General features: G+C 35.7%; 1 protein-coding gene across 9 annotated transcripts in view; it reads right to left on the reverse strand.

The window, feature by feature from the left end:
- LOC123538683 (titin homolog) overlaps positions 1–15,213 on the reverse strand; it is a 130,349-nt gene that overhangs the window by 85,828 nt on the left and 29,308 nt on the right. For 8 of the 9 annotated variants that reach the window (XM_053530193.1, XM_053530194.1, XM_053530190.1 and 5 more), the window contains one exon: positions 6,886–6,951. The exons of the other annotated variant lie outside the window; for it this stretch is intronic. In XM_053530193.1, the coding sequence (XP_053386168.1) occupies positions 6,886–6,951 (66 nt within the window). The remainder of the gene's footprint in view (positions 1–6,885; positions 6,952–15,213) is intronic. 9 annotated transcript variants of the gene reach the window in all.

Here is a 15,213-nt window from a genome sequence, read left to right on the forward strand (position 1 = left end):
AATAATAGCTGCAGTTTATCATGTCCGTATCTATAATGTTTCATCATATACTTTTCATATCTTTTTCATACTTTAACTTTTGTCTTTTAAGTAAGTAATCTTTGTAATAATGGAAGTAATTAGTGACGTATTTTAATCACGTGACGTCTGAACTTAGTAGCACATATATTTTGTATAAGTAGCACGTATTATTTATGGGAGCCTACGGAGGTATGGTGTACCCAAAGGAGCAGTTTTATGCCCTGATTTATTTGTTTTGCTATGGTGCTTACCATATGTTATATATTTTAGCTTCTTCCGCCAGACGATTTTACCTGGTGATGTCATAACCCGGAAGTACAATGCCCGAGGTTCACTTGTCTTCACTAGCCTGGATGTGATATTCCCAGCGTAGAGCTTTCGTCCCATGGTTGTGCCGTAAACCGCAAAGACGATGATTTTTGTTATCCTCTGAAGTCAGCTCAGGGATGCAATCACCTACGACCATAGGGAGCCAATACGGAATCAACGTATTCACGGTTTAAAGGGACTGGATTTTGAGATATGTTTTGTTTGTGCTACTTAAAGTTCACAATTACATTAAAGACCTGTGTCACGTCAGATTAGAATGGACTATAAGAACTTTTGTATCTAGAGATACTGAACTTTTTTTTTCTTTCTTATAATCAGTTTTTTTTTCTTTTCATATCTATTCATTGTTAATAATCATCTTATGTAAATAAATTTGTAAATATTGTAAAGGGTGTTGATTTGTTTTGATGGTTACTGTCGCCGGTACGGCCTTTCCTGTCACAATCTATCTTAGTAAAGCATACATTCCAACCATGTCACTAGGGACTTTATCATTCTTAGTAAAGCGTATGTTCCAACCATGTCACTAGGGACTTTATCTATCTCAGTAAAGCGTACGTTCCAACCATGTCACTAGGGACTTTATCTATCTTAGTAAAGCATACATTCCAACCATGTCACTAAGGACTTTATCTATTTTAGTAAAGCCTACATTTCAACCATGTCACCAGGTGCTTTATCTATCTCAGTAAAGCATACATTCCAACCATGTCACTAGGGACTTTATCTATCCAACCATGTCACTAGGGACTTTATCTATCTTAGTAAAGCATACATTCCAACCATGTCACTAGAGACTTTATCCATCTTAGTAAATCGTACGTTCCAACCATGTCACTAGGGACTTTATCTATCTCAGTAAAGCGTACGTTCCAACCATGTCACTAGGGACTTTATCTATCTTAGTAAAGCATACATTCCAACCATGTCACTAAGGACTTTATCTATCTCAGTAAAGCCTACATTTCAACCATGTCACCAGGTGCTTTATCTATCTCAGTAAAGCGTACATTCCAACCATGTCACTAGGGACTTTATCTATCCAACCATGTCACTAGGGACTTTATTTATCTTAGTAAAGCATACATTCCAACCATGTCACTAGGGACTTTATCCATCTTAGTAAAGCGTACGTTCCAACCATGTCACTAGGGACTTTATCTATCTCAGTAAAGCGTACGTTCCAACCATGTCACTAGGGACTTTATCTATCTTAGTAAAGCATACATTCCAACCATGTCACTAAGGACTTTATCTATCTCAGTAAAGCCTACATTTCAACCATGTCACCAGGTGCTTTATCTATCTCAGTAAAGCATACATTCCAACCATGTCACTAGGGACTTTTTCTATCTTAGTAAAGAATACATTTCAACCATGTCACTAGGGACTTTATCAATCTTAGTAAAGCCTACATTCCAACCTTGTCACTAGGTACTATCCATCTTAGTAAAGCATACATTCCAACCATGTCACTAGGGACTTTATCTATCTTAGTTAAAGCATACATTCTAACCATGACTTACACTGTAACAGTTATACACTTTTTCATTCTGCAGCTGCACAGAGCATGTAACTTACTGGTTTTATTCTGAAGGTGTTGCCAGGCTGACAGTTCAAAACTCCTTTTGTACGGAAAAAAACCCTTCCTGTTTTACAGTTTAAATTAAAGCAACTACCACTTTTTAATTTCTATAGTAACACTATGATCTCAAATAAGTAGACATATCACTGAAAGAAGAACATACACCTTTAGACTTCTACTTTTCTATAACCAGTATGTAACAAAATCGAACATTTCCCCTTTTCATACATATGTAAATACTCTTTCCCACATACTCAAGCAGTATCAAGGTTTCACACAAAAGGGCAATGATGGCCGTAAATTGTGCTCACCTAACGTTCACAGCTCAAACAGGTAAAAATTTTGGAAGGGTCGTCCTAGAAAAACTTCTGACAAATTATTTTCAAAGCAAGTCTGTAGATTCAAGGTCATGGAACTTTTTTTTTTTACTTTTATTATGCAATCAGGCATGTTTTAAAACTGAAATCTGAATTAATGAATTTTCAATGAAGAAAATGAAAGGGGTAACAATAATGTAAGAAACCTGCATTTTCAATCAATGTCTGCTAAACATACGACTGTCAAAGAAAATCTTAGACAGAAGCAATAAAATTGTTCCTAATTTCTATAATTTCATTTTTAATTATGTTCATCAATTGTTTACATAATACTATAGAACTCTTTCTTGGTTGAGCAACTAGTTTAGAAAAACCAAACATACAAGATTGATCAAGAAGTAATGTCACTGGTGTTACCATGAATAATTAAAAGCAAACAATAGAAGCACATACCTTGATCTATCATCAATATTTCTTTAAAATGGCATAAAAATATGTTGCATACTTTTCAAAGGTCTTGAAATCTATACAAAGCATGGCAATGGCAAATGCTACAATTCACTGACATTATTGACCTCATTATGTTTTCACTAAGTGGTAACAAGTGTTAGTACTACAAAGCAAATTTTAACCTGTCATGATGTCATCAAAGTTTTAAAATTGGCAATTAATAGAACTGTTTGATTGTTTTTTCATTTATTAACAAGCAATGTTTTGCTGTGATGCAAAATGACTGGCTCTAAACTTGGATTTTCTTTGCAGTCATAGAAAATAATATAAACCTGTGTAATCAGAACTGAATCTTGGTATAAGTTTTATAATGGTACAACTATAACTTAATGCACCATGGACACTTTGACATCACTTCTGGATCAACCCTCATTTATCAAGTGCTAAGTAAAAAATTATATGATCAGTCATTAAAGTCTGGAATAAATCCAAAATGTAACAATAATTAGACTGACCATATTTATCACTGTACATATTCTGTCTAAATGTAATTACAATAAAAGAAGAAATGAAGGTGATAGAGGGCCATAACTTTTGACCAAACCATTCCATTTGGTTCATAATCAATCTAGATTGACATGTTCTGGCCATATACATTATGTTTAAGTTTGAATATGATTGCTTCCGAAATGTGGATGCTACAGCCTAAACAAACTCCAAGATGGCCCTAGGTCACTCACCTGACAAACATACCATTACACACCATAACAGAGTAAACATGTTTGACCTAGTGATTTCATGGAAAACAAGAGCTGTCACTAATGGTGACAAATGCCCCCGCTGCGCCTTGACCTTTGACCTGGTGACCTTGACCTTTGACCTGGTGATCCCAAAGTCAATAGGGGTCTTGTACTCAATAAGTACTATTAGCATGTGAAGTTTGAAGGTCCTGGGTGCAGTGGTTCCGAGTAAAGTGCCTTCAAGCAAAAAGTTAACATTGGCCCCTGTGACCTTGATCTTTGACCTGGTGACCCCAAAGTCATTAGAGGTCGTGTACTCTATAAGTACTATCAGCATGTAAGTTTGAAGGTCCTGGGTGCAGTGGTTTGCGAGTAAAGTGCCTTCATGCAAAAAGTTAACATTGGCCCCTATGACCTTGACCTTTGACCTGGTGACCCCAAAGTCAGTAGGCGCATGTACTCAATAAGTACTATCAACATGTGAAGTTTGAAGGTCCTGGGTGCAGTGGTTCGCGAGTCAAGTGCCTTCATGCAAAAAGCTAACGTTGTGACTAACGAAATTGAAGGACAGACAGTTGAAAACTAATATGCCTCTCTTCGGGGGCATAAAAATATTCTGACCAATTATCATTAAAACTGGAGCAAAAATCTTAGTATAAACAAGTATTTTCTTTGATTTGACCTAGTGACCTAGTTTTTGACCCCAGATGACCCATATTTGAACTTGACCTAGATTTCATCAAGGCTATCATTCTGATTAAATTCAATGAATATCAATTGAAAAATACAGCCTCTATCACATACATGAGGTTTTTCTTTGATTTAACTTAGTGACCTATTTCTTGACCTTAGATGTCCCACATTCAAATTCTACCTAGATTTCATCAAGGAAATCATTCTGACTTAATTTCAGGAAGATCAATTGAAAAATACAGCCTCTATTGCATACACAAAGGTGTTTTTTTTTTATTTGACCTAGTGACCTACTTTTTGAACCCAAGTGACCCATATTTGAACTTGACCTAGACTTCATCAAGGTAATCATTCTGACCAAATTTCATAAAGATCAATTGTTGAAAAATACAGCCTCTATTGCATACACAAAGGTTTCTTTTTTCATTTGACCTAGTGACCTACTTTTTGAACCCAAATGACCCATAATCAAACTCAACCTAGATTTCATCAAGGCAATCATTCCAACCAAATTTCATGAAGATCAATTGAAAAGTAAAGCCTCTATGGCATACACCATGTTTTTCTTTGATTTGACCAAGTGACCTACTTTTTGACCCAAGATGACCCATATTCAAACTTGACCTAGATTTCATCAAGGCAATCATTCTGACTTAATTTCAGGAAGATCAATTGAAAAATATAGCCTCTAATGTATACACAAATTTTTTCTTTGATTTGACCTAGTGACCTACTTTTTGACCCCAGATGACCCATTTTCAACCTCAGCCTAAATTTCATTAAGGTTATCATTCTGACTTAATTTCAGGAAGATCAATTGAAAAATTCAGCCTCTATCGCATACACAAGGTTTTTCTTTGATTTGAACTAGTGACCTACTTTTTGACCCCAGATAAATCATATTCAAACTTGACCTAGATTTCATCAAGGTTATCATTCTGGCCAAAATTCATGAAGATCAGTTGAAAAATAAACCTCTATCGCATACACAAGGTTTTTCTTAGATTTGACCTAGTGACCTTGTTTTTAAGCCCAGATGACCCATTTTCAAACTCGGCCTAGATTTCATCAAGGTAATCATTCTGACCAAATTTCATGAAGATCGGTTGAAAAATAAAGGCTCTATCGCATACACAAGCTAAATGTTGACAGACAAGAGACAGATGACAGACATCGAGCGATCAGAAAAACTCACCTGAGCATTGCTCAGGTGAGCTAACAAGGAGCAACAAGGGACATCCTAATATCCTACAATTACCATGAGCACCTCACAAGCTCGGGAGTTAAAAAGCACCATAGAATGTTAAATAAAATAGAAAACAAATATATTGTAAAACAAAGAAGTGCAAAGATTCACATGTGCAAGCTAAATGAACATAGCAAATGTACGTAGTTACAGTTCTATGTAAAAATCTAGTTTCTAGTTTGTCCATCTGTCCCCATGACCTTTGACCCCGAAATCAGTAAGGGTCACGTACACACCAAGACCAATATACGTATGAAGTTTCAAGGTCCTAGGTGAAATACTTGTCCAGATATTGAGCGGAAACCATTTTCAATGTTCAGGTCCCAGTGACCTTGAGCTTTGACCAAGTGACCCCAAAATCAATAAGGTTCATGAACACATCAAGACCAATGTAACTATGAAGTTTCAAGGTCCTAGGTGATATACTTGTCCAGATATTGAGTGAACATAAAGGTTAACATGAGACTCATTATTTCCATCCATTCGCCCGCCCATCCCCCCAGGACAGACCTAATCTACAAGCTGCAATTTTCTTCGAAAACTTGGCCAGAAAAGAAACAAGAGCATCATCTAAGGGATACTAAGAAAAAAATATCAAGAACTTTAACACAGAAGAAAAAGAGAGAAAAAACCCAACGCAGTGAGAGGAGGTGGGTGTGCAGGATGTGGATCAGGAATAATAGGATACTAAGATACAATATCAAGAAACTGAACTGAAAGTTTAAACTAGATGCCCACCGGCAACATATCGAGCCTACCAGCTGTCAAAAGGACTAACATTTATGATACTATCTGGCAGCAACAGAACTGATTGCTGCAGACATTTCTGCCAAGTTATTTAAGAACATCTCCATCCGTGGCTAAGTTACAGCCCAGACAAGAGAAACTTTTTGACCTCTGACCCCTAAGTGTGACCTTGACCTTTCAACTACTTAAGCGTGATAGAATGTCTCACTGAGGCAAACAATTGTGCCAAGTTATTTAAGAAACCCTTAAACAGTTATAAAGCCAGGTACCTATGACCTTGACTCTCAGACCAAAAACTCCAAAATCAACAGGGATTATCTTCTAAAGGAACTTAGTGAATGCATGAGATTTGAAAGCCATAGCTGTTTCATTTTATGACTTAAGAATCCAGACAATATTTTCAGTCTTCAGGTCACTCTGAGCTTGACCTTTGACCTAGTTATTCCAACAAACAATAGAGACCATCCTCAAGTGGTCCTTAGCCATCCTGCAAAGTTGAAAGCAATAGCTATTATATTTTCTGACTTAGAGACTGGAAGGACAGATGGACAGATGGACAAACAAATAATGCATCCATTTTTTTTTCCAAAACAGGCTCATAGAAAATAAAGATACTCTCTAAACCAACAAGGTTTTCTTTTCATTTTTTTTAAAAATAAACAACTAAAACATGAACTACAATATTAATTTGCTATGCCAACAGGAAAGATCTGCAACACCAAAACCAAATCACAAGGAGAGTTTGTATAATAGAACCTTGTGCTATGTCAAGTTCATCAAAATGTTCTGGTTCTTCCATAACTGCTTCATCTCCATCACTCCCTGGTAGAGAAAATAGTGACATTACACCATTGGAATATTATCAATGCTTATTATTATTTCAATTCCATAATGCCTGGTTCAGAAAATTGTGGCACTAAGCCGTGTGAAAACTATCTTTTGTTTATTCTTCAATGCCATCATACCTGGTGGAGAAAACAGTGACATTAAGCCATGTGAAAACTTTCTTTTGTTTATTTTTCAAATCCATTATGTCTGGTGGAGAAAACTGTGACATTACGCCATGTAAAAACTATCTTTTGTTTATTCTTCAACTTCATTATGTCTGGTGGTAAAAACTGTGACAATAAGACATGTAAAAAGTATCTTTTGTTTATTCTTCAACTTCATATGTCTGGTGGTAAAAACTGTGACATTAAGACATGTAAAAAGTATCTTTTGTTTATTCTTCAACTTCATATGTCTGGTGGTAAAAACTGTGACATTAAGACATGTAAAAACTATCTTTTGTTTATTCTTCAACTCCATTATGTTTGGTGCAGAAAACTGTGACATTAAGCCATGTAAAAAGTATCTTTTGTTTATTCTTCAACTTCATATGTCTGGTGGTCAAAACTGTGACATTAAGACATGTAAAAAGTATCTTTTGTTTATTCTTCAACTTCATATGTCTGGTGGTAAAAACTGTGACATTAAGACATGTAAAAACTATCTTTTGTTTATTCTTCAACTCCATTATGTTTGGTGCAGAAAACTGTGACATTAAGCCATGTAAAAAGTATCTTTTGTTTATTCTTCAACTTCATATGTCTGGTGGTAAAAACTGTGACATTAAGACATGTAAAAAGTATCTTTTGTTTATTCTTCAACTTCATATGTCTGGTGGTAAAAACTGTGACATTAAGACGTGTAAAAAGTATCTTTTGTTTATTCTTCAACTCCATTATGTCTGGTGGAGAAAACTGTGACATTAAGCCATGTAAAAAGTATCTTTTGTTTATTCTTCAACTTCATTATGTCTGGTGGAGAAAACTGTGACATTAAGCCATGTAAAAAGTATCTTTTGTTTATTCTTCAACTTCATATGTCTCGTGGTAAAAACTGTGACATTAAGACATGTAAAAACTATCTTTTGTTTATTCTTCAACTCCATTATGTTTGGTGCAGAAAACTGTGACATTAAGCCATGTAAAAACTATCTTTTGTTTATTCTTCAACTTCATATGTCTGGTGGTAAAAACTGTGACATTAAGCCATGTAAAAAGTATCTTTTGTTTATTCTTCAACTTCATTATGTCTGGTGGTAAAAACTGTGACATTAAGCCATGTAAAAACTATCTTTTGTTTATTCTTCAACTCCATTATGTCTGGTGGAGAAAACTGTGACATTAAGACATGTAAAAAGTATCTTTTGTTTATTCTTCAACTTCATATGTCTGGTGGTAAAAACTGTGACATTAAGACATGTAAAAAGTATCTTTTGTTTATTCTTCAACTCCATTATGTCTGGTGGAGAAAATAGTGACATTAAGCCATGTAAAAAGTATCTTTTGTTTATTCTTCAACTTCATCATGCCTGGTGGAAAATAGTGACATAATACTATGGGAAAATTGTTGTTTACTGTCACTCCCTAGGCGAAAAACAGTGACATTTGCTTCAGAAACTATTGTTTGTTGTTGCTTCAACCACATAAATATTGTTTTCATAGTTCTTATGCACACTCAAAAGTTAACAATAATATTAGGCCAAAAAGATATTTATGGTTGATTAGTGCATCAACTCCCTCTTTCTTTATGAGAAAGTCTACAGAACAAGCAAAGAAGTTATTGCTGCCCCATGTAATGGGCAACAAAATAAAATGAAACAGGCAGTGTGGGGTTGGGAGTGGAGATTTCCACCAATGGCAGTCAAGTTTTTGACAAAGAATAATTTGTCAGTGTTCATCCCTTATAGTTGTTGGCAAAAGTGTCAGAAGTCAAAATGCTTCAAGGCATTTTGGAGCTAAGAAACAAAAACTGTTTTTACTTAAATTTTAATAGTGACATTGACCTACAAGCATAGATGATGCACACCCCACCACACATTGTCTCATCATGGGGAACATTTGTGTGCAGTACTAAGGTACTAAGATATTCCATCTTTGATCTTTGACCACCAAGCATGGGTCATGTACGTGACATATTGTATGGTCATCAGGAACATTTGTTTGCAGTGGTTAAGAATATTCTTCAATGCATATAAAAGTTATGGAGTGAAAACAAAGTTTTATTTGACCTTAAACAGTAACCTTTAAATTGACAAGTTGACATATTGTCTCATCATGAGGAACGTTTGTGTGTAGCACTAAGATAATCCATCAATGCATATAAAAGTTGCAGAGCGGAAACAATTTTTAATTGACCTTCAATAGTGACCTTGACCTATGACCTACATGTTCAAGCATATACGTGCATTATCTACTCACATACTAAGTTTTATGAACCTAATTTGAACACTTTTTGAGAAAATGCGGAATCCTTAATTTGTAGATGGACAGCGTGTGCTACAAGCAAGAAATTTAGAAACAACCTAAACTGCCCCTGCCTATATATAGGTCGGTTTCGAGGTCAGCGATGTTTTAGTACTTTAATGATGGAACGGTCCATTATTTAGGTAGTGTTATTCGGTACTATGGTGGTTCTTTCCAAAATAAGGCAAGGTATATCATGCTGATTCCCTTAATGGGCAGACGAGTATATAAATTGAACTGTGAAACATCAAAATCAAACTATACTAATCATTTCAAAACATAAATAATAATGTAGATTCAAACTGATGACCTAACAACAAGATCATTCTAACTAGCATATTGTTATATTATGTATTACACAAACATTACTTTCAAACTTTAACATTACAGCAATTATCTTCAATCTATTTGCCTGTGGCAGTCATGTCAGTTTACCCAGCGTTTGATGGTAAACTTACCATCTTTTTCTTTGTTAACAAGAGTATTTTGCCTCAAAACATACAAAAATGGTTTAAGTATATATACTGACAACTGCCTTAATACTATACTATACCTATGTTCGAAGAAACATTTTATTATGATGCTTTCAGCATTTTCTGAAATATAGTCATTCGTTTCATTTCAACATAAATAAACGTATTTTATAAAAAAACAAGAGCTGTCCGTAAGACAGCCAAGCTCAACTATTCGAAATATTGTCCCAGAAGCAGGAAAATATTACCCAAAAAGGTTAAATATCAAAAGAGTTTTAAGTTCAAAAGGGTGAATAGTTTGACCAAAATGTATATACGACTGAGTTATGGGACTTGCTGCTATCAACTAGTTTTGTAACCCCGAAGGCACATGTGAAGTTTCAATTCAATATCTGCATTAGTTTTGGAGATAGAAACTTGCATGTAAAGCTTTAACCAGAATTTTCAAAGTCCAAAAGGGGGCATAATTTGCCCAAAATACATGCCAGAGTTATGGGACTTGATCCAGTGAGGTTAGTAATTGATCTAGAAAAAGAAACAAGAGATCACAGAGTGATCTTGGCACCCACCAATGTGCCATTTTTGAGTGTTCCAAATTTCAAGACTTATTGACTAGCTAAAGGCCAAATTTCATTTCCGTACAAAACACTGTGCATGTGGTCCAAATTCGAAAGCTGTAGCTTGAGAAATGTGAAAGTAGGTCACTAGATCAATTTCAAGGACAAAATTCTTTGTACACAAAACTTTGCATGTGCATCAAGTTTGAAGGCTGTAGTTTGAGAAATTTGAAAGTAGGTCTCTAGGTCAAAGTTTATTTCAGCACACAAAACTATGCAAGTGGTCCAAATTTGAAGGTTTTAGCTTGAGAAATGTGAAAGTAGGTCACTAGGTCAAAATCAAGGTCAAATTACACTTCAGAACACTAATCTATGCATGTGGTCCAAATTTAAAACCTGTACCTTCAGAAATGTGAAAGTAGGTCACTAGGTCAATGTCAAGGTCAAAGTTTTTTTCAGTGCACAAAACTATGCATGTGGTCCAAATTTGAAGGCTGTAGCTACAGAAATGTGAAAGTAGGTCACTAGGTAAAAATCAAGGTCAACTCATGTCAAGGTTTATCTTGCCACTCAAAACCATACATGTGGTCCAAATATGAATGTTGTAGGTTATTGACAAGAAGATTTTAAAAGCTTTTCCCTATATAAGTCTATATGAACAATGTGACCCCCAGGGCGGGGCCATATTTGACCCTAGGGGGATAATTTGAACAAACTTGGTAGAGAACCACTAGATGATGCTACATTACAAATGTCAAAGCCCTATGCTTTGTGGTTTGGACAAGAAGATTTTCAAAGTTTTTCCCTATATAAGTCTATGTAAACCATGTGACCCCCGGGGCGGGGCCATATTTGACCCTAGGGGGATAATTTGAACAGTCTTAGTAGAAGACCACTAGATGATGTCACATACAAAATATCAAAGCCCTAGGCCCTGTGGTTTTGAATTGGAGGTTTTTCAAATTTTTTCCCTATATAAGTCTATATAAACTATGTGACCCCCGGGGCGGGGCCATATTAGACCCCAGGGAAATAATTTGAATCATTTGACCACTAGATGATGCTTCATACCAAATATCAAAGCCCTAGGCTCTGTGGTTTTAGACAAGAAGATTTTCGAAGTTTTTCCCTATATAAATCTATGTAAATTATAGAAATAAACAAAGGGCCATAACTTACTAAACAATTGTTGAACCAGTCTGATTTTCAGGGGGACACAACTAGGGTACCAATACATCATTCTGACAAAGTTTGGTCAAAATCCCCCTGGTAGTTTCTGAGGAGATGCAATAACGAGAAATTGTTAACGGACGGAAGGATGGACGGACGGACGGAAGGACGATGGACCACGGACGCAGAGTGATTTGAATAGCCCACCATCTGATGAAGGTGGGCTAAAAAATAAGTTTCAAATCTATATGCCTTTTAGTAATAGCTGTATGTACTTGCACGCAAAACTTTAACCAGAATTTTCTAAGTCCAAAAGGGGGCATAATTTGGCCAAAATGAAGGTCAGCGTTATGGGACTTGCTGCTATCAACTAGTTTTATAACCCCAAAGACACATGTGAAGTTTCAAATCAATATCTGCATTAGTTTTGGAGATAGTAATTTGCATGTAAAACTTTAACCAAAATTTTCTAAGTCTAAAAGGGGGCATAATTTGCTAAAAATACATGTCAGAGTTATGGGTCTTGACCCAGTGAGGTTGGTAATTGATCCAGAAAAAGAAACAAGAGCTGTCTCCATAGGATGACACATGCCCCCGATAGCACTTTGAATGAATAGTTATGGCCGATGTTAGAGTTTAGGACCTTTGACCTACGGAGCTGGGTCTTGCGCACGACATGTCGTCTTACTGTGTCACACATTCATGCGTAGTTATTTTAAAATCCATGCATGAATGACAAAGATATGGACCGGACACGCCCATCAATGCACTATCATGAAAAATGACCTTTAATGTCTAAGTGTGACCTTGACCTTTGAGCTACGGACCTGGGTCTTGCGTGCGACACGTCGTCTCACTGTGGTACACATTCATGCCAGGTTATTTGATAATCCATCCATCGATGACAAAGATATGGTCCGGACACGCCCATAAATGCACTATCCTTTAACGTCTAAGTGTGACCTTGACCCTTGAGCTACGGACCTGGGTCTTGCGCGCGACACGTCGTCTTACTGTGGTACACATTCATGCCAAGTTATTTGAAAATCCATCCATCGATGACAAAGATATGGTCCGGACACGCCCATCAATGCACTATCCTTTAAGGTCTAAGTGTGACCTTGACCTTTGAGCTACGGACCTGGGTCTTGCGCGCGACAGGTCGTCTTACTGTGGTACACATTCATGCCAAGTTATTTGAAAATCCATCCATAGATGACAAAGATATGGACCGGACACGCCAATCAATGCACTATCCTTTAACGTCTAAGTGTGACCTTGACCTTTGAGCTACGGACCTGAGTCTTGCGCGCAACACGTCGTCTTACTGTGGTACACATTCATGCCAAGTTATTTGAAAATCCATCCATCGATGACAAAGATATGGACCGGACACGAAAATTGCGGACAGACTGACAGACCGACAGACTGACAGACGGTTCAAAAACTATATGCCTCCCTTCGGGGGCATAAAAATAAGTTTCAAATCTATATGCCTTTTAGAAATAGCTGTATGTACTTGCACGCAAAACTTTAACCAGAATTATCTAAGTCCAAAAGGGGGCATAATTTGGCCAAAATGAAAGTCAGAGTTATGAGACTTGCTGCTATCAACTAGTTTTATAACCCCGAAGACACAAGTGAAGTTTCAAATCAATATCTGCATTAGTTTTGGAGATAGTAACTTGCATGTAAAACTTTAACCAAAATTTTCTAAGTCTAAAAGGGGGCATAATCTGCTTAACATGTCAGAGGGAGCACTTTTAGAATCTGTCCGTAGGTAAAATCTGCATAATTTGCAATATCCAGTACCTGTATGGTTTAAATAAAGGTAAGGCTTTTTTAGTTTGTATATTTCATAATTGGGGGGCTGCTGCCCCCCACACCCCCCGCATTTTCTAAACCTGGCGAGGAAAATATATCCATGCTACCATATCGATAAATAACAGAATGCCCAAATAACGAGAATAGCTACGGACAGATTCTAAAGTCTAGCCAAACAATTTTGTCTCAGCAAATCCTTTCCAAATTGTTTTCTTTTCCTCCAATATATTCTATACTACTAAAATTATTGTTTATACGTACTTGTTGATCTATTTGGTATCTTTCTGAATGTTGTCCACATTGGTTAACTGTTTCCTTTAAACATTTCCATGTGATATTATCCAGTCAAAAATAACTTCCATATTCATTTAAAGTAAAGGCATAGGAAAATGTCAGGCTACAATGATTCATGAAAACTTGTTTTTGTTTTTATCATCTGATCTGATTATATTTGACTTCATCTATATATGTTTTGGGAAGGTTTTAGGCTATGTTGTTGTAACAGTCAAATATATTGAATTATTTGTTTAGCCGATCAAGATATCATTACTTATTGATTGATCTACTTAACTGCAACATTCTCAAAACTCCAAACTCAATCACTAAGAAAATAATCTGCATAAATTACAAATTTATTCCTAATGTTGTATTAACGTCTTTCATGTTTACCCTCCATAATGCTATCGTACATTCCTTACACATCTTAACAAAGTTCATTGGCAATCAACATATCCTGTATATCTTTAGATCCACTTTTTTAAAAAGTATATTTTACAGGAAGATCAATACAGTAGTTGAGATTAGTTCCCTGTCTGATCACCACTTCTATCCTTCAGTACACAAACACCTCACATATACCCAAATATAATCACTTTTTCCTCTTAAAGGTGGACTGCCAACTATATAACATTTTTGTGCCTGTTAAATGCAGTAAATTAAGCATGGAAAGAATATTTTTATATGCCTGTCACGATGTAACAGTATGAAATCCACTCTTTATTCCTACAAAATTAAACATTAAAGCAACATTTTATGACATTTTTAACTTTTCTTATATTCTATTAGCCATTTATTTAAAGAACAAAAAGACCCTTTACACAGAGTTAGATCCCTATAAGAAATGTAAATTTTATTGCTTTTGTATAATTTTGAAATTACCCCCACTTTACTACTAAAGTATTCAAATAGATGCCTATTTCTTTTGATTTGCATTTGATACATAATTGGATATTTTGATCAACAATCTGAGGCAAAGGGTAACAGTTTAAATAAATTATTATAAAGTACCAATCCATCATTGTATGGTATAAGCTCTTGCTGAAATATACAAAAACATTTCCTTTTTATTGAAAACACGGAACTACTGGCTAAAACTGATACCGCATTGCTATGTCCAAATTACATAACATACAAAATATCTTTGAATGAAAGTGTATGTATATCGAACATTATCAACATCATACATGAGAAATCTCCACATGATTCATTTATATTTAGTTTCTTTTTTCTCTTCTTCATCTCAGCACCAACTACAAACCAAAACTATTTTGTATATGGAGTAGGTGCCCAGATATTGTTTGGCAATTAACTGACTGATCTGCTTAAAAATTTATATTTACTGCCAGTGGCAGATAGACTACTTCATACTTTTTCATACTTTTAAATACAAAACATCTGCACTTTGAAGTGTGTGTAGCTTCAGAATTCTATCCTTGTTGCGCAACCATGACAGCCAAAGGGAGGTAATTACAATTTTACAATCTACTATTT

The sequence above is a fragment of the Mercenaria mercenaria genome, chromosome 18 (genome assembly GCF_021730395.1).
Source record: "Mercenaria mercenaria strain notata chromosome 18, MADL_Memer_1, whole genome shotgun sequence".
Lineage (NCBI taxonomy): Eukaryota > Metazoa > Mollusca > Bivalvia > Venerida > Veneridae > Mercenaria > Mercenaria mercenaria.